Source organism: Melopsittacus undulatus, chromosome 10 (genome assembly GCF_012275295.1).
Source record: "Melopsittacus undulatus isolate bMelUnd1 chromosome 10, bMelUnd1.mat.Z, whole genome shotgun sequence".
Taxonomy (NCBI): Eukaryota; Metazoa; Chordata; class Aves; order Psittaciformes; family Psittaculidae; genus Melopsittacus; species Melopsittacus undulatus.
The window spans coordinates 31619602-31646511 of NC_047536.1; the positions used below are offsets into that span (position 1 = coordinate 31619602).

Sequence of the window (26910 nt, forward strand, 5' to 3'; positions counted from 1 at the left end):
CCCCGTGCCGATTGCCGAGCTGCGAGCAGCGAGTGGCGGCGGGCGCCATTTCGGGGAGCAGCCGCCGGTGCCACAGCCGGGGCCCAGCCCGGGTCCGGTTACCGTTCGTCACGGTCGCGCTTCCCCTCGCTGCCTGCCGCTCTCGGGCTGACCGAGCGGCGCCGTTCATCTCACGTTCAGACCCCTGTGGAGGGCTCCTGAGCCCTCGGGCCCATCCCCCACCTCTAGCGCAGCCGGCGCCGCAACCAGGAGCCGCCGCCGCTGCTGCCGCCGAGCCTCGGGCATCCGAACCAGGACAGCACCCGCCCACGGCGCAGGTAGCTACCGGGTGGGGAGCGCTCATCCCGCCGCTTGGGCGAACCGCGGCCTGCTCCGCGGAGCGTTGAGGCCTCAGCCTGCGGGCGGCCCGGGAGGCCTTTGCCCCTCCCGCCGCCATGGCCGCCTTCCTCCGGCCTGGCCGCCCGTGTCCCGTCCCCCCAGGGACCGCCTCTGGCCTCCTCGCTGGTGTTAGTTCTGCGCTTTCTTGCGCGCAGAGCACTCGGCGGCTTGCCTGAGATCGCGGCCTGGCCGTGCGGGGTTCTGTGGTTCCTATGGCCACGTAGCGGGCGGGCCCGGTCGTCCCCGCCGCGCCGTTGTTCCTCCCCGAGCTCCCCCACGATGGCGCTGTGCAGAGTGACCAGCCCTGGCCGGTGCGGGGCTCTGGCCCTGTGTGTTCAGAGCTGGCAGGGCCCTGGCGGGGAGCGGCCCCGGGGTCTGCGCTGGGAGATGGGGCGGGCCACGCGTTGGCTCTTGGTGATCTGCGGTCGCGCAGGGGCGAGGCGCGGCGCTCGGAGCAGGCCCGAGCCCCGGTGGAACGGGGCGGGTTTGGTCACCCCGGCGGTGTGCTCGGGAATCCGACGTTCGTTGCGATCGCACGGAGGGAGTATGCGGGGGGAGCCATCCGGGCGTAGGTGCCTCTCCGAAGCGTCGGCCTTCCCCTAAACTCTCCTGATGCTTTTCCAGGAGGCTCCTTACAAAGGGAGAATGGAATTGTCATCTCCTGGAATTCCTAAAGCAAATAATGGCGAGGAGGGGAACTCCTTTTATGTAATAGAACACAGCAAAAACATGGAAACTGCCGTCAAAATACTGGCTAGGCCAGTAGCAGTGAATTTCGTGCCCCTTTACGTTTTCTGTAGACTCAAAATCTCGAGTGTAGTTCATCCTTTGTTTGTTTGGGGGTTTTCCTTGTGTTTTTGTGTTTTTTTTGTGGGGGTGTTTTTTGTTGGTTTTTGTTTTCTTGTGACAGATGTCAGGCATATGCAGAATTTTTTGAGTAAGTTAAAAGGTTTTTATAATTTGTGCTTCTTCAGTGCTTAATGACAGATATTTGAGAATCTGTTATGATTTTCTACTAATTTGAAATGAATAAGGACTCTTGATTATTTTTTAAAGAATAACAACTGTATATGTAGTCTCATTATGTGCGTTACATGAATTAATGTTGATGATAGAGCTGTGTTATATGAACAGAAGGTTTTCTGATAAAAACATAGTATCACACCAATGAATGTGTTTTGTACAGAGTACAAAGGGCATGGATTGCACGGGGTGAGACCAAAGGTCTGTGTAACTCAGGATCTGGTCTGAGATGGTGGCCATCAGCAAATGCCTAAGAAAGAATAGAAGTAGCAGGCAGTGGGACAGCGACACTTCTCTCTGTGTGCTCTCAGTCACATAGTTGTGGTTCAGGGTCACAAGGCATGTCTTTGTTTAATGAAAAGCTTTTTCTGTCAACTTTGGTGGATTTTGTTTTTGTTTTCCCTTTGTTAGCATCCCTGGTGCTCTGTTACAGTAGATTCCATGGCTAAATGCTGTGTGAATAAGAACCTTTGTTTTGAAGCCACCGAATGACAGTTATTTACTCTCAGTAGTTGGGTGACTGCAGTAATATCTGCTCCCTGTTCACTTTTCTGTACCACTTCTGACTTGGTGGTCCCTATTCTGGCCCCCGTCATCCCTCAGTGGAATGAAGGATCCTACCACAGGTTGGCTGATATGTTGGCTAAATGACACATACAGATGTGTCATTGCAGGTGGGAGTTTTGTTGTAGAGTCCTGGGGTAGGCTTGGGGCTTTTGATATCCTTAAACATACTGAGGTACCAAATACTGACAGAGCAGCGGTGAATTAAGTCATGTGCATAAATCATGTGTATGCAGATGAATTGAAAAGCCAAAAAAGTAAAATTGAGCCACTAAAGATGATAATGTTTGTGAGTACTATAGCCCCAGAGGTAATACCTTGAAACTGAGGTTACCATGCCTCAGTGGAGTAACTGAGTGAACTTAGAGTACTCTGATACTGCTAAAGGATTATGTTTTACTCTTCATTTTATTAATGAGCAGTGGTCAGATGTGAGTGGGAGAGTAATTTAATTCTTAACACATGATACAGCTCTGGTATGATAATCTCCATTATGAGTGAACATTTTAAAGGCTCTTGAAGTGTTGGAGTGATTTCATTCTGCTGGTCAAGTCTCCAGATGTGGCAACATTTCATCACAGTTCCTACAGCAATACCTGTAACAAAGGTGTAAGAACTAACTTGTATGTTTAAAAATCTATTTTATAGCATACATGCAGGAAAATCTTCCCTCTTGGGCTGTCTGACTTGAATCTGGAGGGCTGGCTGTTTCTTAAACTAAGAAAGCATGAAAGAAAGACACCTGTATTAAAGAGATTTGAGGAAGTTGAGTCTCTGTACTTCAGTGTAGAGAGTCTTGAGAGGTTCTTAATAGCAAACCTGCAACAGGAAAGAAAATAGCATGTCAAAGGGATTCAGAGCGCAATAAATGCATAATTACATTGGGGAGTCAAAGTTGAAAAATAAGGAGAACCATTTAAAATAATCAACTCAAACACGTGTGGTGATCAGTGTTACATGGCTTGGTGGGTTTCTTTCTGTCTGGCATCTGAGGTTTGAGGCTGGATGGATCTTGTGTATGCTTCAGCAGCTCTTAATGCTTGAACCGTAACTGTGTCTCTTGTGGCCCTCATTATGCAGGAGGCCAAATTTCTTAAAGGACATTAGTGTTGACAAGTTTTCAGCTCAGTAAATGTGGTGGTAACAAATGCTGGGAAGCTGTGAACAGGTTTGCCTGAATGTTTTACTGTGTTCTTTACATGTCGCTCGACTCCTTTGGTCAAGCTCTGGTAATTCTCAAGATGGCCACCAGACCTGTTTTTCTGTATCATAAATCATCTGTGCTCTTTGTTTTGAAGGAAATAGGTGGAACACCTCTGGGGTTTCCACTGGCTAATTGTGTTCAGTAGCATTTTGTTGTCTGCAGCTGTAATTGCTTTGTGTCATGTTCTTTCTCATCTCAGTGGGCAAAGTTTCATTCCAGTTCTTGTTGGAAATGTCTTCTGAGACACCGCTTTGTGAATTTGAGCCAATGCATTGATGGCCTCTTAAGGAAAAGCCTTTGGTATATGAAGCACGAGGATGTTTTTGTTCTCAGGTGGATTTTGCTTCTTCTTTCAGGTATCCTGAACAATGGCTGATGATATTGATATTGAAGCAATGCTTGAAGCTCCTTACAAGAAGGTGAGAAAAATCTGCCAGTGAGGTCCTGTTTACCTTAATTTAGCATTATTCATGAAACTACTGCTGAACTGTAAACTAACATCCCTGGAGCCCTCATGATTTATCTTATTGGAGATGCATTACATGTAACTTACAAGTAAATATATACTGTTAATGTAATTATATTGTGCAGTAGTTTCACTTCAGCGTGATGAATAAATGCCCATCTATCTCTCTTTGTAGACTTGCCTAACGATATCTCACCTCTACTCCCATGAATTCACCTTTGATTCCAGTGTGAACTGTCAATCATAAGGTAGTAATTGAGTGACGTATCGCTGTACCGTGGTCCCCTAGGTTTAAACAAACAAACAAAAAAGAACCAAAAGCAACAACCAAACAAAAAAAAAACCCAAAACAAAACTACCCACAAACAAACCAAACAAAACCCCCACAACCAAAACCAAGAAAACAAAAACCTTTCCTAAAATTGCCAGGTCCAGTTTGGTATAGCAACAAGGTGAATGCAGTGGTTTGGGAAAACAGCAGGGTTCCAAGAATAACCTTTTCACCAGTCCCATGGCAAGTAAATATTTGAACAGTCTGCTCGGTGCAAGAAGAGTGAGACTTGCTTTTAATGCAGAAGACTGGTGGTGGTTAATCTTTTAACAGGGCAGATGAAAATCCATTGCTGAGTGAACGAATTGATGGAAATTCTTGGATCCCTGAATAGAATGTTCTTAGCAAGTAAAAGACAGTATCACAGTCTGCGGTGTCATTCTAAAATCAGCTCTTGTATTTCTCTGTCCGAGTTGTTGAATTAGGAAATGTCTATTTTTTTAATGCAAAATTTTTCTCAATGAGCGTAGTGATGTCTTTCCCATAGACCAGCAGCAAATGAATACTGTCTTTTGTTGTTTTCCACCAAATGGTGGTAAAGTGTTAACATTGTGCATGCTTTAGTACTGGTGTCACAAAACATGTATATTCAGTTTTAAGTCGCTTAGGAATTGTTCTTTTGATGTAAGTGATGTGATTAAATTGTAAAGCAAGTATATAAATTCTATAGCAGTTCTTGTTAGTCTATTCTGCAGTGTTTATTACAACCATGTGATGAATTTTGGATGAGCATTTGTAAGTTTTAAGTGGTATAATTATTTTATGTAATACTTAGCAGTTACGTTAAAATCTTGAAGAGAAATTTGTAAATTGTTATGTTTAAAATTCTTGTGTCCTGGTTTAACATGGATATTTTCCATGTAAACAGGTATGGAAATAGGGAATGTTTAGGCTGGACTGGTGGATTATTGATGACTTTCTTGGGAGTCGACGTTACTAAAGCAGTGTGAATCCCTGTTTGCTTCAGGGCGAGATGTGTGACAGAGGTGACATCAAGCTCTTACAACCCTTCAACGAAAATGAGCGAAGATCTCGGGAATGGCATCGGTCACAGGAAATCCATAGTGGCTGCTGCTAGCGTAGCCACCTGGGCTTAGGCAGACATATAGCCTTGGTACTTATCAGAGGGGCACACAAACACAAACCTGAAACTTCCTCTTACATGTTATAGAAATAACAGTTAACCACTTGAGTGCTGAATTCTACAGGATAACTTGCTCTCTAAACCATGTAAGGAAGTACCTACAATTTAATACACACTTTTAAATGATGTAAGTCTTGTATTTTGTAATTGTATGACTTAAATATAAGCAGCAAAGTGGTTAAACATGCTTATCTAAATTTTCTAAATCTTTCCACATTAAACTGCAAACAAGTAATTTAGTATTATAATTTTTGTTTTGTATTTTCTTATTCCTATTCCCATTACCCTTTGACCACTTGAAATGTTTCCGCTTCGTCCTCATGATGTTCTTCTATCAACCCTGCTTAGGATGAGAACAAATTGAGCAGTGCCAATGGCCATGAAGAACGCAGCAAGAAGTGAGTGTTTTCTCAGTTCTCTGCATTTCGGGGGAGGCTGCTGGTTTTTGTAACCTTGCAAATGCATGTTAATATTGTGTAGAGGTATAAAATGGAAAAGCTTGATATTTGCAAGTGCTGCAGCTACAGCAATTAGGAAATGTTCTTTTTGTTTACAAATGTAGTTACTCCCTTGTCACAGGTGTCATCAACATTGTGGAAACATTTAAGTTTGGCATCGTTTAAAAATACAGACTTGGTACATTCAGCATACTTAATTTCTTATTTGTTGCATTAGCAATTCAGTGGATTTTGCATTCTAAAAATGGATTTGGTGTAGAATTTTATGTGCTTTGGAACAGTTCAAAGCCTTTAAAGATAACTGGCACCTTAAGAAGTTTTGGGGTGTTGGATCCCTTCCCTCTCTTCTCGCCCCATACAAAAATTTGCAAGTTTTTTGTTTGTAATCTGAACTCTATTAAATTATACTATAACATTTTCAAAGAAGCAGAGTCCAAGCCCAGCTTCTTCAGGAAGCATAATTCCAGGGTCAGAACACTGCAGCTGACCCAGCCTATATGGAATAAAATCTTTGAAGAAAAATCCTTTGTATAAGAGTCAAATACTCCAAATAAATAGAAGGGGGTTAAGTCTGTGAAATAAATTCTCTACCTTACAAGCATCATTTGATGATGAGATAGTTGATGTAGGATGAATAATTGTCAATTTGGTCATTCACTAAACAGTAGCCAGTGTGTGTCTGTAATACACATCTCACTTGAGATGTCAACATGTGTCCTGTTGTCATCTTCTGAAATCAGAGAGATTCATGATGGGGATCCAAAGAACATTTCTTTCCAGAGAAATGAGCAGTCCAATTCCAACAGATTTAGGTTGGAATCTAATAATCTAAAATTGATTATATTTTACATGTGTGTTTGAACAATGCTGTGAATGTCATTCTCATGCTGACTATTAAAGCCCCATCAAAAGCAGCTGCTCCCAATATTTTTAAGTTCTGCATTTTTGTTAGTTTAAAATACATACATGGCATGTAATACCCTGCTTTTGTTTGGCTGCCGTGTCTCAAAATAGAAACTGGGATTTGAAAAAAGAAAAGGAGTGGGGTTTAAATCTTATAAATGGTTCTGACCTTGATTTTTGGTAGAATTAGGAGAATACTGGAACATAGTTCATTTCCTTAGTTGCAACCTCTCTGAGACCTAAGCATTGGCATTTGCTATCTTTCTGCACATGATTCCGTTTTTATGGTGGACCTGTATGTTCAGAGTTTGTATTTGCAGTTCAGAGAAAACCAGTAAACTTAAGTTTAGAAAAGAAAGTTATTGTGGAAGACAAGAAAGTCAAGTGTTTTGCTGCTGTCTTGCAGTGTCATTGTGTGGAGTTTCACTTCCTTTCCTGGTTTTCTGCTTGTATCCTCGTGTCTGTTCAGAAATGTTGCTCCTGTGGCATCTTCCCCATTTCAGTTTTTGAGTTAACTTGACTGGAAGTCTGCCCATGGCCATAGAGAGTACCAGGGATGAACTTTTTGAATGGGAGTATGGCCTAAGAAGTATATGAGTGACCACTTTGACAGAAGATGCTGTGTGCAATCTGGAGCCCCAAAAGGAGGAGAGGAAAAATTCAGTAGCAAAGGATGTTACGAATTTCAAAAGTTTAGCAGCAAAATTGGTTATTCCCCAAATGTAGTTTGAGTTAAATTACTTCAAGTAATTGGCCTGAGCATCTGTTTAACATATGTTTTATGTATGCATACACAGATATGTGTTTTAAAAACTAAGAGACTTAAGTCTTTATGGTCTGAGACTGAGATGGAAAGGAAAAAAACCTGCAAATAACCCAAAAGTAGTGAGGCAGTGGCTCAGTGGTCTTCAGGTATGAGGTATAATTGACATAGAGGTATAAACAGCTTAAATTTTCCATCTGAATAGTTACAATGATGAAGATCTGCTGTTTCCTCCAACCTGTAAGAGCTGCAGACTTGGAAGAGGAAGTGGCTTATGAGTGGGAGTAGCAAGTAGGAAGCAAAATTCTTAGGCAGTATGTGAAGACTGATGGCAGGGAGTACCAAGAGAAAACCTTTCCTTCAGACTTGTCTCTTCCTTTCTACTTTTATTGTGTCTTGGTTTATTTTGCTCTAAAAATACAATTTATTCTTAGCATCTTGATGGTGTCTTTAAAGTATGTTTGAAAGGCACATGAAATATTGCATTTATTATGTACAAGAAGCCTTTTTTAAGTCTGTTTACTCTTCCTGGAAACATTCTTCAGTGATTACATAATTTAAATAAGAAAGTGCTTTGGAGCACTTTGTTATTGATCACAGTAAATTTGAGAGCTTGAGACATGCTTATTCACCAAAAGAAACTTGTATAAATACCACAAGCACAAGAGTTTCCCTGTCAGTGTGACATCAGGTTAGAGGAACTGTGGAATGTGAGATGAGTGACAGCACTGAGCCTGTGTGTAACCAAAGGTGTGTTTTTCTTTTTCAGGAGAAAAAAGAGCAAGAGCCGAAGTCGAAGCCATGACAGGAAGAGGAGCAGAAGCAAGGAACGGAAACGGAGCCGAGATCGGGAAAGGAAAAAGAGCAGAAGCCGGGAAAGAAAACGGAGCAGAAGCAAAGAACGCAGGCGCAGCCGTTCCAGGAGTAGAGATCGCAGATTCAGAGGCCGCTATAGAAGTCCCTAGTAGGTTACTGATGTGGGGTTGCATGTGTGCTGCTTCAGTGTATGATGTGGAAGCTTAAAATTTCACTCTCTGCTTTCTATGTTGGTCGCTAATCATCATGGAAAAGGTGAGAAGTTAGGGCTGGAGAGTGTCAATAAATATGGAGTCAAGAGGAGGAAGGCAGTAATGTATCCAGTTCCTCCTGTTAGTTTGCATTCCTACCTGAACTCAGAGATGCAAAAGCAAGTGAAGGTATGTGTACAGCTCTCTGGAAAACAAGGTTCATCACAGAACTAAAATAACAAGTTTTCTGCGTGTACTCCCTATCTTCAGTGTATGGACCTGATAGTTGAACTGTCAGAAATGAGTAACAGCCTGGCTTCAGTTACAGGCTCATAAAACCTTTTGCTTGTATTACAGAGGTTTTACTGGGTTGCTGCTCTTAACAATTTACTGCATAAACAGTTCCATGTTTACGCATCCAGACTGGAAGCATCTTCTTTTACCAATGCCCACACATTGCATACTTGCCCTGCTTTCTCTCAGACTTGTTTAGAAGAATTCTTCAGTTCCTTTCAGATACTTGGCTTGCTAGCGCTTCTGCTATACGTAGTTCCTGATAGTTGCAAGTCATTTCTCCAAATCCATCTTTTCATTGGTATTTATTCTGTGCTTCTGCTGTTCTGTATTCCTGCCCTCCCCTTTGCATTCCCTTCACCGGTGAGAACTGGGCTGTGTTTGGCTTTCACCCGAGGCTGCTCTTTGTGTCTGCTTTTGTCTCTGTCTCATCCCAGCTGTTGTCATATCTCAGAATCATGTCAGAAGCAGCATTTGAAAAGGATGTATATTTTTAATCATGGCATGTAGTGTCATCCACGATGGGAAAAACTCTCAGGATGATAGAGAAGACATTGTTTACCTTCTGAGAAACTGCAGGCTTGTACAGGTTTCTGTACATGAATGTTTTTCTAGATGGCTGGATTCCGACCCAGGGAAACACATTACTTTTTGAAATGCAAATAAAAAATGAGGTCTCATTTTGCAGTAAGTCAGCTGGATGTTGGTGTTTTCATAATCACAGAATGGTTTTGGTTGGAAAGGACCTTAAAGTTCCTGTAGTTCCAACCTGCCTGCCGTGGGCCAGGACACCTCCTGTTAGACCAGATTGCTCAAAATACTAAAAACCTAGTGCAGCTCCTGGCTCTGAGGTGCAGTGGCATCCTGTGCTTCCATCCATCCTGTGTACTTAGGATCGTTGATCATGTCAGCCCAGCTTTGCTTTGTCCTGAGGAACAGGCCCATCAGCCTCTGTAAAACTGCTCCAGGTTTCAGCTCTGAAGATTTCAGATGTGCACAGTTGGCTTTTTGGCATCCATAAGATTGCAGTAGCTGTTGTGTTCTGCCAGTGGTACTGTCGTGGCTCAACTGCCTTGTTGCACTTGATCAAGATCTTCAGCCTTCCAGATGTGGAGCCTGCCAGTCTTGTCACCTCCAGTGTGGGGTTGTGTGGAGAAGATGTCCTTCATCTTATTGTTTGGTTGGGAGTTGCTGCATTCTCCTGGCTGTCAGAGGGCTTTCTTTATCTGGAGAAACTTGGAGGTTTCAGTGTTCCAGTCTTCCAAACCAGTTTCCTCAAGAAAAAGTTGAAAGTATGGCCATGACTACAAAACCTCATGCCTGTTTCAATGACTCAAGATACGTTATGCCAGGAAGACAAATGGTTGTGAGGGATCTTTTTCACTGTTATTACCCTTGTCTGTAGCTGTTCTTGGCAATTCCTCTGGTATTGGGGAATAGTGAACAAAATACAGATAGTCATTGGTTTGTCTTGCTACATTTGAATTGAAACGGAGAACACCATGTTTTACATCAGGAGGTGTGAAGATGCACAGTCATCCTCTCTCTGCTAAGAAGCCAACTTGTAGAATTAGCACCAGTGTTTCCAGCTGCAGCCTTAGCAGGATGTGTGGTGGACATTGGAGAACCTGACTGGACACACTTAACTTTCGTTTGTCTGGAGTAGGAAATGGAGTAATTTATGCTTGGCAAACAGTCTGGTTTTGATGAGTAGTGATCTCATCTTAACATGTGTCTGGTTTTGTGTTGTCTTTTCTCTTAATAACTAATTATTTTTTCTTAATAAGTAATTTTTAAATGGTGTCTTTTTTTCTTTATTCCTTTTTCAGTGTTACACAGGGCCATAGTTCCCCTGCTTTAACCTGGCCAGGATGGTTTTAGATTTTGGCCCACTACTTCTACCTATCATCCTCTTCCTTGTTGTGGATGCTGAGTTTAAACATTCCTGCTCTACTGAGTAGTGAGATCATGTTTATCAGACAAATTGATTGGCTTAAATGGATTTAGTGAAAGACTAGTTAATGTTTTCAGCCTGCTGTGTCTTTCAGAGTGCTTTCATATCAATTTATAGCCACAGTAGAAAGAATCAAGCCTGCAGATGGAAAGACTTAAGCCCCTAGCATTCAGTCTGTGAGCAGTGCCTCTGCTGTTCAGTGGATATACAAGAGGAACGTTAACAGGTGGTGTTCTTTTGCTTGTATCTACACGGAGATCAAGTTCAGGGAGAACAAGATAGGCCAAATCTTTCTGTTCATGTCACAGACTGTTACCCTGTGCCACAGTAACTAGCAAGAGGACTGTCCTTATCATGGAAGCGGTGGGCGGATTGCCTTGTGTTCAGACACCTTCTGTGATGCCTGGACATCTAAAATTAGCTTCAGCCAGGAGATTGGATTCCTTCTGGGCGACTTGCCTATATAAAGTTAACTGCTGGCTTAGCTAGTTCTTTGTTTTGATGTCCTAGTAAGAACTTTACTTGACGGAAGCTGTATTTACATACTCATACCATGTGGGTCAAGCTGAGACAACATTAGTGAATGTGTCCCTTGCGGATGTCTGCAGGGAGTGACTTTGCTTTCCCCTTGCACCTTAAATTTAATGAAACTTTCTGTTTTAAAATGTTACATCTGAGCGAATACTCCTGTCATCACCACAAACTCATCTCAAAACTCTGAGGCCGAGTTCCAGGCCATTGAGGTACTGCTTTGCATTCACAGTAGGTAGAAAATGCCTGTCGACAAAAAACTATGTCAGAAAGATGACAGCAGTGACTGTAGCTCAGCATATTTTGCATGTGCAAATGTGCCGTGTGTGGTTGACCTATGATTTAGTTATTCCTTGGCATCCTGCCTATGCTGGGGTTTTGTGACAGTTGAAACTGAGCAGGGAGGATAGTCTGTGCCTTACAGTTTGGAATGCTGCACGTAGTTTATGCATACAATGACTGAATGTTAAAAAGTTCAGGTGTGAGGGTGGGTGAGCACGTCCAGTGGAATGGGGGCACAGACAGGAGATGGTAAATGAAGTACTCTAGTGAGTAACATCTGTCTTTCCTTTTACCATAGTTCTGGTCCAAAATTCAACAGTGCCATCAGAGGGAAGATTGGTCTGCCTCACAGCATCAAATTAAGGTTGTTAAGTTTTCTCTGCTCTTTATTGCATCTGCTTAAAATCAGACTGATGTATTTGAAGGTTTTCTAATAATCTTGTTGATTTCTCTTCATAGCAGAAGGCGCTCCAGAAGCAAAAGTCCCTTCAGGAAAGACAAGAGCCCTGTTAGGTAGGAATTTTTACACTTTTGTGATGGGGTTTGGTTTGGTTTTTTAATTGAAGTTGGGAAAGTGATGGTGAAATAATGCATGTGTAGTTGCTCTCCAGCTTATACTCACACGTAGTGCTGGAATTCGTTCAGATAACCCCTGAGAGGAGAGCATAGAAAATATGTTGTTTTCTCCCCATGTCAAGCTCTTCCCCCCCCCCCCCCGTAACAATGTACACTTACATAAATAATACCATTTTGCAAAACGTATCTAGGTTTCCTTTTTGTGTTTCTTTATTATCAAGCTTTTTTGTGTTGTGATTTAAAGGAACTTTTCTGCTAAATCATACTTCATAATTTTAAGTACAGAATGGAAAAGTACTGCACAAATGCTTCTCTTCCCTATCCAGTATGTAGTGATGTTATTTGTAGAGCAGCCAAGTATCTTTGAAATCCAGGAGGTGCTTATCTATTCTTAGGCTTCTCATTTAAGGGAATTGGATTTAGATTGCTGGTAATGAGATTATTCTCTTAAACTAATGCAGTTAAAATTAACCAATTTTGCTTTGTTTCTTTTTAACTATTAACAAACTTTTTCTGAGATAATTAATTTAAACTTTCTTGTGTATTGTCAGCTTTTTAACATTTACAAAAATATAAGTACCTACTACATGACTAGAAACTCAATGCAGGCTCCAACATTTCCTTTGTTTTCTCATCCTTTCACCTCATCTTTTTGACTGCAAGCTCCTTAGTGCTGCTACCTCTTCTGGGTAGTAGCAGAATAGCACTTCTGTTTAGCTGGGGCTTCTGTACTTAATACATAATTCTTCAGTCATATTTAATGGTAACAGTTGAAACATGCTTAGTTGTGTTAATGAAGTAAATATTACAGTAATACTAGGCATTCCCTTCAGTTGACTCTGCCCTTTTATAAAATGGCAGGAACTTCCTCCCCACCAGACTCTAAAGTCTTGCTTATTTAAAGTTTCATACATAGTTCAGAGATGAGTTATCTTAATTCATATTACTTCTTAACTGAACCTTTGTCTTTTCAGAGAACCTATTGATAATCTTACCCCTGAGGAGAGGGATGCTCGAACAGTATTCTGCATGCAGCTGGCTGCAAGAATTCGACCAAGAGACCTGGAAGAATTTTTCTCTACAGTAGGGAAGGTAATTCTGGAGGTTATAATGATTCTGAATACCTCCAAAAGGTGTCCTAGTACAGGATTAATATCCTACAGAATTTTAAGCAAGTGGCTTTCTGGAGCTTCCTGTTTAGATTAAAGGGGGAATCAGTGATGACCAGAATGGCTCTGAACATGAAAATGTAATTTAACTGGGGTTCATTGCTCAGCAAGTGATGTAAAGCATGGCAATGCAATTCTGATTCTAACAGCTTCATTTTCCAGATGCTTCATTCTTTGGCAAATAGTTCTGCCACTTGTACTGTCATTTAAAAATTTAACTTTTAATTTTGAAAATTTCATTTGTTCCATCAGCTGTAAGGTTCTGGCTTTGTGTTACAGTGCTGCAAGTATTCTACTGTCCTTCTGCCTGTAGCATACTACATTTGCCTTGGAATAGCAGCTTTTAATGCTAGCTTGCCTCTGTGTTAAGAGAGCTTTATGCTACCCTGCATTTGCAACATAATTACAAAACCATGGACTTGGCAAATAATGGGGTTTTAATTTGTTACTGGAAAAAATGGACTGCATTTGGGGTTTTTTAATGCATTAGGTTCTTTCCTTTATCTCTAACAGGATTTCTGTTGCCTTTCAGGTTCGTGATGTGCGAATGATTTCCGATAGGAATTCCAGGCGTTCAAAGGGAATTGCTTATGTTGAGTTTGTTGATGTTAGTTCAGTGCCGCTGGCAATAGGACTAACTGGACAGAGAGTCTTGGGTGTACCAATCATAGTACAAGCATCACAGGTAAGGAGTTGTAAACCTCATCTTTATTCTTGTTGAGCAGTGCTGCTTTTATCTTGTAGGAAGACTTTACTGTTGGAAAACTTGGTTACTGTTGAATGCTTGGAAAAGTACCAGAAAATATCATTTGAGCTAATGATAATTGAACCTTTATTTCCCATAGTTGACAGGCAAATTACAGCAATTCAAAGTGATATAAATGAATTTTGAAAATACAAAAGAAAACAGTAATAACGAAACTGTAATAGTGTTACAGAAATGTAGTGTATATTTGTATGCTTTCTAGTATATGTGAAAACCAAAACTTCTGCATGAAGTTGTTCAGTTTGAAGGCTTTTGGAAGTTGTGTCTCTATGCTTGGTCATGGGCTTGGATTTTGTAGGTTTTCAAGTCTAATTGAGAGTGTGCAGATTATAAACCAGCTTGTATGTTTTAGTGTATCTGCTAGGTGTGTACTGCTTATGTTAAGGGATGTTTTAAAGTCTTACAGAAGGTTTTTCTTTTTTCCTTAGGCGGAGAAAAACAGAGCAGCAGCAATGGCAAATAATCTGCAGAAGGGCAGTGCTGGTCCTATGAGGCTCTATGTGGGATCATTACACTTCAACATAACCGAAGATATGCTGCGAGGAATTTTTGAGCCTTTTGGCAGGGTATATTTTCACGTTTTTGGTAGTTCATTATAAAATGCTACATTAGTTGTAGAGTACTTGTAGCTTCTGGAAATAATTCAGCTTCACACCAGCAAAACACAGCTCTTCTGTTCTGTACATCCACAGAGCTTTAATAGTATTGGGGAAGAGAACCTTGATGTGTCTTGTGCTCCACTGATTTTTAAATGGCAGGTTCCATGAGGGAGAGCTGAGAATTCAATGAGTACCTAAAACTACAGAACAAAAACCCTTACAAAACCCAATTCCTACATCATATCTGGCTTCTGCAGCTTGTAAATATCTTCCTCTTGACATGATTGTGAATGGGGGCACCATGTCACAGCTTAAAGCACAGGATGCGGTCTGAGATGTGTCCACTGTGAATGTAGTAGTTTCACCTGTTTCTGAGGATTTTTGCTCATGTTACTAATACACACTGGCAGTGTGTCTCATAGAGCTTGACACTGGCCCCTTTTCACTCCAGCTCATTAGGCACCACTTTGCAGCATGGTAATATCTTTTTGTATAAAGAGTAGATTGAATAGGAAATTTCCAGTGGAGTCATAATAAATATAACTCTGTAGTGTTAACTAAGGTATCATAAGTATGTCATTGTTAGGGAAAAAGTAACATGCTTAACATGCTGCTTGATGGAAGGAAGAAATAAGGATACATCAAGTCCGTTGATGTTCCTTTCATACTGTCTTTGGATCTTAACCTTGCCTCATACATTCTGTGACAGCACTTTTCAGATGTTTTATTCAGATTCAGTTGTGTATGTCTTGAATTCTGTTGTGCAGAAGCCTGGAAAATTGCAGTACTTTATTAAATATGAACCCACCTGTCCTTGTTTTGTTTCCTCTCAAGGTCTGGCAGTGGGATTAGCATAGTTTAGGAAGCTGACATACAGAGCTGTGAAGGTTTTTCCTTCTACTGATTCCATGTACTCCAGTCTAAGTCTCACTTCCTAATTCTGTGTTGCTGTCTCTTCCCAGCACTTGGGAAGTGGCTCTTGGAAGACTTAGTAATATGTTTTAAATGAGAACTGTAATGTGAAAGTTCCCATATGCCAATAATTATTTAAAATATGCAGCTTTTTCTGAAAGCTCCTGGTCAAACTCGTTCAAACTGCTTTTCTTACCTTGTGAAATGGAGTTCCTCAGCCTGTGAGATGCCATGACTATAACGTTCTGAATAGGATTTGATAATGTCTGCTTGCTCATTGTCTGGTGGAATGTTGCATAAGGACCAAGCCTCTGCCTGTAAAGGATCTTAAAGGACAAACTGTGTATCACCTTGCTGGTTTAGTATCAAAGTCCATAGCCAGCTGCCTGTGCACTCATTTGACTTGAAGAAGGAATGAGAAACCGGTTAGAAGTGGTTTCACTTCCATATACGTGTATTTGGCAGGGCTATACTCAGATTTTGGTTTGCTATTTTGTAGTTTATTCCAAAATACACGATAATGAATAGCTTTTTTTTTTCTTCTAGATTGAAAGCATTCAGCTGATGATGGACAGTGAAACTGGACGCTCAAAAGGATATGGATTTATTACGGTATGACTGAAATTACCAGACTACTTAGACAATTTCTTAATGTAACCTTCTCATATAGTATAGCTTACTCAGTAATCTCTTAAGTTGCTACTTAGAAGTGTCATGTTGCAGGAGATGCACCAGTGGCCTTTTTCTTTGTTTCTGGCAGTTTTTGTGGGTGTTGTGGTTCAGCAATGCATATGTTTAGGATGGATTAGTGTACTTTGTGTCAGTGCCTGGTAAAGCAGTGCTGTCATCTGCAGGTAAAGATACTAGTAAATAAAGACTGGCAATTTCAACTTTTCAGTTGAAAACAACTTTCCTCAGATACATTATTCTGTGAACTTGGGTTTATGGTCTGACATGGCAGTTTGTCATGGGACGTCTGGCACTTGGAAGCAAATGAAACCAAAGGCACTATATAGCCCATATTTGATGGGTTTAATACTGACAAAATATTTGTATATTTAATAAGATGTTACACAGCATCAAGGAGAACACCTCTTAGGAGCAGTCAGTAAATGCATAGCAGCTAGAGGTTACAAAGGAGGTGACTCATTCTAGGAACGTGTTGAAAGAGAACTGCAGCCATGACTTGTATTGATTGCAGTATCTGAATGCTCCAGCTTCAACAATAATACATTCTTAATTGGTGAAAGTAAATACCCCAACCTGTATGCATTTGGTATAAATAGAAAACATGAAGCACATGAAACGTGAAGTTAGTTTGTAGCTGTTGTTGTCTTAAACTTGGTGTTTCTCATGTTTACATAGCTGGATATTACATACGGTGGAATTGTTGCTGAATCCTGTAGGCAGTATTATTGAATTCTTATTTTTCCAATCTACAGTTCTCAGACTCCGAGTGTGCCAAAAAGGCCTTGGAACAACTCAATGGATTTGAGCTAGCTGGTAGGCCAATGAAAGTTGGACACGTAACTGAGCGCACTGATGCTTCCAGTGCCAGTTCATTTTTGGACAGTGATGAGTTGGAACGGACTGGAATTGACCTGGGAACAACTGGTCGCCTTCAGTTGATGGCAAGACTTGCAGAAGGTGTGTGTGATGATTAACAGGAAATAGGGGGGAAATACAGAAGTTTGCAGGGTTGGAATTGGCACACCCCACAGTATATTATACTAAATATATGAAATGGTATTTTTAAGCTTTTAACAACAGTGGGATTTGTGATATTGCATCCCTGAGTGAAAACTGCTTGCTATAAAGTACGTTTGTTTTCTGCTGTAGGTACTGGTTTGCAGATTCCCCCAGCTGCACAGCAGGCACTGCAGATGAGTGGGTCTCTGGCATTTGGAGCTGTGGCAGGTAAGAAATCACCTATTTATTCTTCAGAAATACTTTATGCTTTATAGTTTTGAGACAAGAGGCACTTATCTACATTTGGTGATCTTTTAAAATGGGAACATAGGTATTACTGCATGTTTTACAAGCTGTAAAACAGTGCAACTCCATGAACTCATAAACAGTGACAGTCTATGACAGCTTTGGGTATGATTCACTTTGCATTATTTTTTACAAATCTGTTGTAGTTCATTTAATCCATCCCCAGCCTTCATCTCTTTATCTTTACTATTCCCCTACTAATTCTACTGCAGTGCAGATGTTGACTGTTAAAAATGGCAGGCTCATGGAAAGACATTGACCCCTCTGAAAAAACAGAGCTTGTAGTGTTAGGTTTACACAGTGTATGTCCTGGTGAGGAAGGACACTGTATATAAAGGAATTTGTGTGTTGCTTGGAATTGGCTATAGTTTGTGTGTTCTGCAAATGGGTATGTTCAAAGTGCTACTGAGACTTTATTTTGTTGTGAGAGGGGATGAGGTTGAAGATAAAGGATTGCTGGTGCTAGGTCATAGCTGGCCTAAACAGCAAACTGTTCAAGGCGGCTTCAGAACTAGAGCGATGAGTAACCCAGGAGTTGAGGAATTACAGAGTGGAATTTCTTCTTATTTTTTACTAATACAAGAAAAAAAGGGCATGAAACTGTCACAGCAGTAAAAAAGATGTGAATGTCACAAATAACTAGATGCTGGAAGGTGAGAGAGGTGTTAGGAAATCAACAAAGAGCAGGGGCATTGTTCTGTTTGTCTTCCAGCAAAGTGTGACAAGTGATTCAGGACTAAAATACACCTGAATCATGTTACCAAAGTTATTCAAGTGCAGTTTGGAGAAGAGCATAACACATGAAACTGTAGACAGTTGCTGAAAGAATATAATAGGGTCTCTCTATAGGTATCCCCATGGAAGAAATAGGAACTGGCAAGTAAAAAAGAAGTGTGGGTTGAGGAATAGGTTTTTTTTTTTTTCTTTTGAGAAGAAAAAGGTGAAAAAGACACAGGGGCAAGGAAAAAGTGTATCCAGTGCAGGAGAAGGAAAGGTAAACAACACTAGAGATAAATCGCCTGTAACGTAGGTGGCAGAGTGGTGTAACAGGCTTGCTTAGAAACAGGTATAGTCAATGAGAAATCAAAACACTGACGCTTTTCCCACCCCCATATTAGAAACAAGTCCAAACCCCCAAATCAGTAACGTGGTTGAAAATGTGTGACACGGCTGAACTGTTAGTATAGCATGGAATCAGTGAGAGATAAAATGGCTCTGGAAGAATAAGTGGTAAGGCCAAATACAGAGTTTTGAGGAATGTGCATGTTCAGAAACTAGAAATGAAAGTGGTAGGAATAGTGGTGTTTGTTCAACTTGTATTGTACAAAAGGAGTAATACAGACATGTGCAACTTAAGTAACTTTGGAAAAAAAAGCTTTTTACTACCATAGAGTCATGAGCTATCCCCAAAGTGAGATTTGGTTATGGATTAAAGATCTCTTTACTCTTATTAGAGAAAATTACTACCAGGAATTATGTCATTGTGGGAGACTTTAACTTCCCTGATACAGATTGGAGAAGAATTGCTAGTAATAATGGTGGGGCCCAGATATTCCTGGATGTGATATCCGACAAATTTCTTCATCAAACACTCACTGACTCATGAAGAGGGGATGCTATTTTAAACTCAATTTGGTAAGTAATGAAGATGTTATGGATGAGAATAGAAATGACCGTTGACTTGAGGGATCATGAGTTGCTCAAGTTTAAATGGAAGGATAAGCAGGTCTGTAAGGCTTCTGATTTCTAAAGTGGTGGTTGAAGAAATGAGGCCATAGAGTCATCTGGTCTGAGCAACTTGGGTGTTTGAACAGTGAGGATGTAAAAGGTTTCTTCAGTTCCAAATTGCTAATGCTATATTGGATCTGTATTCCACAGAAAGAAGAAACAGTCCTGTTAGAAATGGGCTCCACACCGCACTGGGTGATTAACTACCTCCAAAGATATAAGGAATAAACTCAGAGCCTATGAAGAAGAGGAAAAAGGACTGATAATAAACCTGTATTTTTAGTCTGGGAAGTAGTAAAATTGAGAATTACCTCATTAGATTTAGGCCTTGTAAAAGGCATGAAAGCATAGATGAAGATTTACCAACTCCTGAAGAGAAAAAGGAAGCAGAGCTGAGGTTGAATGAAAACCAGTTCCAGGGTGTTCCAGAAGAGTCTCACTGCCTCAGTTTGTAGCGAGGACACTGGTCATTAAAGTTTGGAAATTGTGGATGGTTAGCTAGGAACATGGAGAAAAACCCATTCACAGGGTTAGGAGTAAAGCTGAAAGTAAGATCTCAATGTAGTAAGAAACCTCTCATCAAGTTAGTGACGGAATAGGTACATGAAATACGAGGTTTGATATCTGGTATTGTGATACAGTATATAGCTGTAACATCTAAATTACCTATGGTTAAAAGGAAGAACACCACAGCCTGGCCAGTTTCCAGTCCTGTTAGTCTGGCTTCACTTCTCTCCTTAGAAATCTGTACTAAAGATGGGTGAACTGGAGACTATTACTAAATACAGCATACTTTCAGAGGAACTGCATTTAAAGGTTTAGTCTTCGATAAAACTGAGTTTCTTACATGAGGAGCAGTAGTAGAGCTCTTCTCTCTGAACTTTTGACTTGTGCCATTCAGAAGTTACCAAACTATACAAGTGAGTAGTACAGGAAGTACAAGATGTGTGTAAAAAAAAAACCAAAACCCAAAAAAAAGCTGACTCAAAGAAAGAGAAACTGTCATTTTTGGAAGGTTCGAGGCTGTTGTTGAAGCCAAAATTCAGGTTTTGGGCTGATGTTAATATTTACATAAATAATAGTCAACAAGAGTATGAGTGAGGTGAGTAAATACAGATGGGCTGTTGAGAAGGCTTTCTTGGGGTGTTGTACATTGTTCACCTTTCAGGATTGAAACACATTCCAGTTGTATAGCCTGGGACTCAGGTGTGAAAGACAGCCAAGGAGGAGGAAAATAGATCTAAATATTCCAGGTCATCAGTGAGTGAATATGAACTGTCAGCATGCCCTTTCTGGAAGGGCAGCTGTGTTCCTAGAGGTAGCATACTTGAGCAGCTGAGGTGTAAAGTCCACACTGATGAACAGTTCTGGTCACCCATGTTCAAGAGGGGTTGAACCAAACTAAAGAACTAGTTTTACAGGAGACCTGAGAACTTGGATGTTATTCCAATGGAGAAAATTCCAGCAGGGAAAGGAATTGAAGCTGCAGCTTCTGCTTCCTGCTCTTTAGTGAACTGTCTGAAAATCTGGAACTTAAAATAACTATGAGGCTATAGGACATGCTTCTCATGCTTTGTGGCACAAAACATCCCTTACTTTTGGTAAGGAGCTGTCAGTTCATGCAAAAGATAAGGTAGTGCCTGCTTTAGAGGGACAGATAGGTGTTATCATCCACAACCTCTCTCTGCTCTGCTGTTCTGTTGTAAGTAATCACTTTGAGTAATGCTTGGCAGGCTACAGTTTATTAAAAGCCAGTTGTGTTTTGAATAAAGATGCAACTTCATTTTGGTTTAAGACACAAAATGCTTTCATAGATATTTCTGCTTTCTCTGGGCTAAGCATGTACTTCTCAGTCATGCTGAACAGATTATATGTACAGAACATACTGAAGAAGGTACTTTGACCTTAACTTGACAGGTGTATTAATTTGAGTTTCTACATACTATTGAAAGCTGCATGTGGGGAAGATTAAGAGGTGACAATGAAGAGTGACAGTGAGTCTAAATTCCAGATGAATTTAGAAGTGAGAGGAGAGGACCATCCTTCAGTCTTGAACAACAAGAAAGTTCAGTTATTTGAAGAGTAGGATTTATGTTACAGAGGTGGTAGATAATGAACCTATCAGACCTGTTCCTACAACGTGCTGGTAGCAGATGTGTTTAGAACAGATGTGACTCTAGGCTGTAAACAGAGCTTGCACTGGTGATCTGTGTAGATTTGCCCCATTTGGGGCTTACTGACACTGGTGAGTTCAGTTGTACAGGGTGTACCTGTGCAGTTGTGTCAGATTTTAGAGGGTGATGTCTCTGTCCTCCTCTAAGCTAAGGGATGTGGGAGATTTGGGGGTTTATTAATGTCTTTTAAACACATTTATTTACAGATGAGTTTGGGTAGTGATTAACTAGGTGAAATAAGTTACAAACTGGGCCAAACCCACACTGTTTGTGCAGAGAATACAGGCAAAGGCAGTCTTCCCCAGTATTTATCGCTCCATGGAGCTGAGGATTTCTTTATGTTCAGATCCCTGTGGAAAACATGCTAAACATAGCCAATTCCTATTACAGTCCAGCCTTCCGAGCTTACTCCTTCCCTCTCTTGTTTTCAGTGTAGTTCCCAGTACATGGAGTTCTGTGGAAGTCACTTGGGAAGGAATATGAGGAAGACTTCCTCAGTGAGGCAGAGCTCTTGCTGCCTAATACTTAGAGAAAAAAATACTCATTCCGGTTGGCTCCCCAGTGTTGTGGAGAAGGGTTTATTAGGGAAAAAGTATCCCAAAGGGTACCTGACACCTTTGGGTCTTTCCAGGTAAGCTGGGAAGCTTACTTGGGTCTGTCACTTCACTGCTTTCTAAGCAAGTGAATAAAAGCTGATGGTTAACTTTAGTCTTCTATGTTAGAGTTTGTGTGAATTGAATTGGAAGTGCAAAAGCTTATGCTGATGCTTCCTGCATTGTGGAGTTTTCTGTTGGCTTAAAGATAACAGGCATTACAGCCATAACGTGGAAACGGTCAGGAAGTCAGCATTTGTCTGTTCCCATTACTTCAAACTGGGACAGCTCCATGATAAGTAATTAAACAAGAAATTAGTGGGGAGAGGTTTGGGGTAAATTAAATGTTCTGAACACTTGAAAATGTTTTGAATATCAAAACCCCCAAAGTAACTTGTGTCATTACAACATTTACATGGACAGGTAACAGCTTCAATAGCTTCTTGTTCTACTTGAAATTGCTGACTGCTTTCGGAGTGTCGTGTTGGGACAGTTCTGTGCTTAAATGCTTTCTGTTAGTAAAGATTCCAAACTCCCAATGCCTGTAAGAATTGCTGTAATTATTTTCTCATGGAACAAAATACATCTTACAGAGGGATCAAACACAGCAAAGACAAGGTGGAAATTACATGTTGAATTAAGGGACATGGTCATGTCTTTTAAGTTATTCACTCTCTTTGAAATATGCTTGCTTCTGGTTATGGAATTTCTGTTGGGTACAGAATATTCCAGTTGAGTAGCTGAAATTAGTGAAACCCCTCACAACTAGAGAGGAGCAGTGAGAGTGGGTTGTGGTACCTGAACAAGCTCTTAACCGCAAGAATACAGCTAAAAGCCTGGCTGGCAGGTGATGACACAGTGATGCACACACACTAACAAACTCTGTGTATGCTTTCTTTAGATTTGCAGACGAGACTATCTCAGCAGAATGAAGGTAAGCAGCCTTTGAATGACTTGTCCCCAGTGAGTTTTGTTGTAGATGTCTAGAAGTGAAATACTTCTGGTACAGTGTTTGGCAACAGCCTGAGAAATTGTATTGTATCAGTGTCTGCAGGAATTCAGTCTGATTATGGACTGTAAAAACCAGAATGCATGTTAAGGTCTTTGCTCTTTCTTCATAGCATGTCCCAAGTGTTGGTAATGCTCTCCAGCCATACCTTAGTCCTTAAAAACATGTGGGTTTGGGTGTGGGATTGTTTCCAAGGGGACAAAAATAGGGATATACTTCTTTTTGAAGGATAATTCAACATGCTTAAAATACATTTGGAGGATGTACAGAAATGTCTGTTCCTTCCTGTGAAGCCATGTGGGGTGGTGCTACTCCATCCGGAGCTGCTGCTTGCCTTCCAAGAGGAGGTGCTGCTGGCACACAACTTGGGCAGAAGTTTCAGATGCATTGAAGATGCATTTACATTGAACATCTGCCAGGATCCATGTACAGGGTTAGCTCTTCACTTCTTGGCTTCAGCTGTAGTTCATCTGTGCTGTTTTCTGTATTGATCAGTTTAAAATTGCCTATCATAGCTAAGGGTCTAGCTACAAGGTTGGTTTTTCTGCCTTCAGTTTTCTGTTATAACTTACTGTTGAATGTTGTGATTTTTAAAGCATAAATAGAAGATACTCATTTACATTGGAGACACTCATTTAAATTGGAGCCATGCAGAGCAGGTTCTTAGATCTCTTACTGTTTTTTTCCATTACAACAGTTCTGGCTGCAGCTGCTTCAGTACAACCACTTGCAACACAGTGCTTCCAGCTTTCCAACATGTTTAATCCTCAAACGTAAGTGATTTATCGTGGTGTGTTTCTGTTTGCCATTTGTTGATGGCTTTAACATCTGAGTAAGGAATTGGAATATGGCAGAGGGTTTTTTGATGAGGTTTGGGTTGAGTTTTTTCTGAGTGATAACAATTCCATCTCTGTCCTGTTTTTCCTTCACCCCCTACAGTGAAGAAGAAGCTGGCTGGGATACAGAAATTAAAGATGATGTGATTGAGGAATGTAACAAACATGGAGGAGTTATCCACATCTATGTAGACAAGAACTCAGCTCAGGTATGCCTGGTTCCTGACTTACTAGACTGGAGATGAGCTGCTGTGTGGTACATAAAACCACATCCAGTCTTTCCTTGCATTTCCTGATGGTTAGGATCACTGCTGTGTGGCACTGCTGAGCTGGTGGGAGGCAGATGTGTATTGTATCAGAAAACAGAGTGCTCTTTGATAGGTAGGGGTGAGCCCAACAGCAAAAAAAAACCCCAACACAACCCCCCAAAAACACTATCCCCCCAAGCCCAGAAAAGCAACAGCCCTCAATGTAACCTCACATAGGTTCTGAGCACATAGAGCTGCAAATCTGGTTCACATTAGCAAGTGGATTTAAAAGGGAGAACTACAGCTACTGTATCATGAGTTAGCTGTTGGTTAATGCACTCCACTTTGTCACGGTAGTATGGTGGTGACCCCAGTATAAAATACCCACTGATAACTTAAAACGCCTGTATTTGAACATGAGTTTCCACTGTGCTGTTCTGTTTTCCAGGCTTAGATTCTGGTCCTGTTCTCTTTTAAGTGCTCCCATTTCCCATCTCTTTGGGGCTCTTTCCCAGACTTGCCAGGCTAAGGGCTGTCAGCATCCAGCTGTGAAGATGGGGTTTGCTGTGGGTGAAAAGACTGTGGTATGTTAGGGAAAGCTAAAGCTTTATGTTGCAGTATCTCGTGTCAAGGTTTCAGCAGCTCCAATGCCTTCATATGGGGAAGCTGAGAAAACAACTCTGTTAATTGCTTAATGCCTCAACCATCAGCCCCTGATCTCAAGTTTCCCCCTGGGAAGGAATGAGTTAGATCACAGTGGGAAGAGTTAGTCCTGACTGGCAGAGGCTGCTAGAGGAAAAGCTGGATTCTGTTTCTTAATACATTCATTTCCTGTAAAATCTGGTTCAGTTAGAATCTGATCTGTTCAAGAATTACTGGTAGTAGTCTCTCTAAAGAGAGCAGGCAGCCAGAATAATGCATACACATTACTGTGGGTGGCTGTGTCTTGAAGGTATTGAATGGGAATGTTGCAGTGCACTGGATTAGGCTGGTTTGGTGCCTTAGGTGCAGATGGAAAACCTCTGTCACTCATGTTAGATACTGTCCTACCCTGCTCTTGCCCTGCAGCGAGGGGATTTTCCACCTTTGTCCCAGTCCTTGCTTATGTTCACATAGCAGTAGTACAGCACCAGTCTTCCTGGAAGCAGCAGACATCCAGCCTGGGGAGTGCTTAAGCCCTTTAAAAACCAGGCTGTGAACTTGCCTATCCAGTTAAGTGTGGGTCAGGCCAGAGGCTTGCCACTTGGGGGCCTGGCCTGCAGCACAGGTAGCCAAACTCTTCCTGCCTGTGTTTTGCACCAGCCATTAGCTGCTCTTTGTGGAGGGTTGTCTGAGCAAGTGAGTAATCACTGCTCATTGGTTGTGGATCGAGCATGCCTTTGTTCTGCTTTGCAAGCTGCTACTCAGAGAAGTTTCATGCCAAGGTAGCAGTGTGGTAGCACATACCAGTAAAAAACGGTGTTCTCACATCATTCTGAGTTATGGGGTGGTCACCATAGGAGTAGAGCAACAGTTTTGCCTTTGCCACAGCCTCTTCAGCACAAGCAGTGCTGGACCCTCCTCAGGCTTCTCACAGCTCTGACCCTTCTGTATTACAGGGCAACGTGTATGTCAAATGTCCTTCCATCGCTGCTGCCATTGCAGCTGTAAATGCGTTGCACGGGAGGTGGTTTGCAGGTGAGTGGCTTCCACACAGAAACCTTTAGTTAATTACAGAAATGACCAGATACTGATGTCTGTTGTTTCATCTTCCGATCAGGTAAAATGATCACAGCAGCGTATGTACCTCTTCCAACGTACCATAGCCTTTTCCCGGACTCTATGACTGCAACCCAACTACTGGTTCCTGTTCGACGATGAAGATGGATTTAGTCAGTTTTGTACATAGTTATTTTTTGGAGGAAGATTGAGTTATCTTTTATTTAGATAAAACTAAAGGAAAGGATTTAATGTCATTTTGTGTACACTTCCTGCTACCTTTAAAAATAAAATGAAGTAAGCAGAAATGCAGTGTGTTCATTCTCCCTAACTAGCATTTCCACTGTATACAAAGCTGTTGACTTCTTGTTCTGCCTTGTAATTCTTGTACATTGACTAAGGTGATCTGTAGGAACTGAGAAGTAGCTCATAGAAAACAAGTTCTCTGTAAAAGGCAGATGGGACATAATGACATTTTTAATGTTTCACAAAGCCTTTCTTTTAATGCAGCAATTACATTTACACTTCACTAAATGTAGGTGATCTGCTAAGGGTTAATATCAGAGGTAGACGTTCTGAAGGGACATATTTAGTGTTTTGTATAAATGGAAGATTGGACAGGCTACTGAAAGCTGACTCTAGGCAGCCACTCAGCTTGCTTTGTGCTGAATAATTGGTAAGAATAGAAGGATTCAAGGGGGTTTATTTCTTGATGGTAACTTTTGATTAATGTATCTGTAAAAGTTTCTTTGTAAATACTGTGTGAGGTGTGTCTAAGTTTCCAAACAAAACGATCTCTGCATTTCCACATTAAGTTTCTATGTCTGCGGGGGGGCACAGCTGAAGGATTTCAGCCAGGTTTGAAAATGGGTAGGAAATACAGAAAGATGTTTTGTTCTGGTTGCATATAATCTTTGCTCTTTTTAAGCTCTGTGAGCTCTGAAATATATTTTTGGGTTACTTCAGTGTGTTTGACAAGACAGCTTGATATTTCTATCAAACAAAGACTTTCATATTGCAACAATCTTTGTAAGAACCACTCAAATAAAACTCTCTTAAAAAGGCCTTCATGAAGCTTTATTTCTCCAGTGGACTGGAAGGGCTTGATGGGTGTTATGAAACGGAGGTGGGTGGAATGTCACCCTTCCTGGTGTGACCCCCCCCCCCATGTGCTGTTCAGGAACCTCTTGTGCCCTTTCTCAAGCTTGGGCCTGCTGCAGGGCCCTCCTCTGCCCCATCTTTTCACACATGGTCATGGATTGTGAGGATGGAGCAGTCATTTATGTTGGTTGTCCTCTCACTACT

At 41.2% G+C, this 26910-nt stretch overlaps 1 protein-coding gene across 9 annotated transcripts; it reads left to right on the top strand.

The window, feature by feature from the left end:
• RBM39 (RNA binding motif protein 39) lies at positions 1 to 26670 on the top strand. Of its 9 annotated transcripts, none has more exons than XM_034067211.1 (19): positions 11 to 317; positions 3526 to 3588; positions 3811 to 3883; positions 4835 to 5080; positions 5459 to 5512; positions 8007 to 8198; positions 11601 to 11666; positions 11762 to 11815; positions 12853 to 12970; positions 13580 to 13732; positions 14242 to 14379; positions 15871 to 15936; positions 16767 to 16971; positions 17164 to 17241; positions 22716 to 22748; positions 23521 to 23596; positions 23763 to 23868; positions 25506 to 25584; positions 25667 to 26670. In XM_034067211.1, exons 5-19 carry the CDS (start codon positions 5484 to 5486, stop codon positions 25765 to 25767), a joined length of 1494 nt encoding a protein of 497 aa, XP_033923102.1. In that variant the 5' UTR covers positions 11 to 317; positions 3526 to 3588; positions 3811 to 3883; positions 4835 to 5080; positions 5459 to 5483; the 3' UTR covers positions 25768 to 26670. The 9 variants fall into 9 exon arrangements, 7 of the variants coding, with proteins under 7 accessions (XP_033923099.1, XP_033923101.1, XP_033923102.1 ...); XM_034067214.1 differs by having other exon boundaries at positions 4934 to 5080; XM_034067213.1 differs by lacking the exon at positions 4835 to 5080.
• Positions 26671 to 26910: the final 240 nt, after the last annotated feature.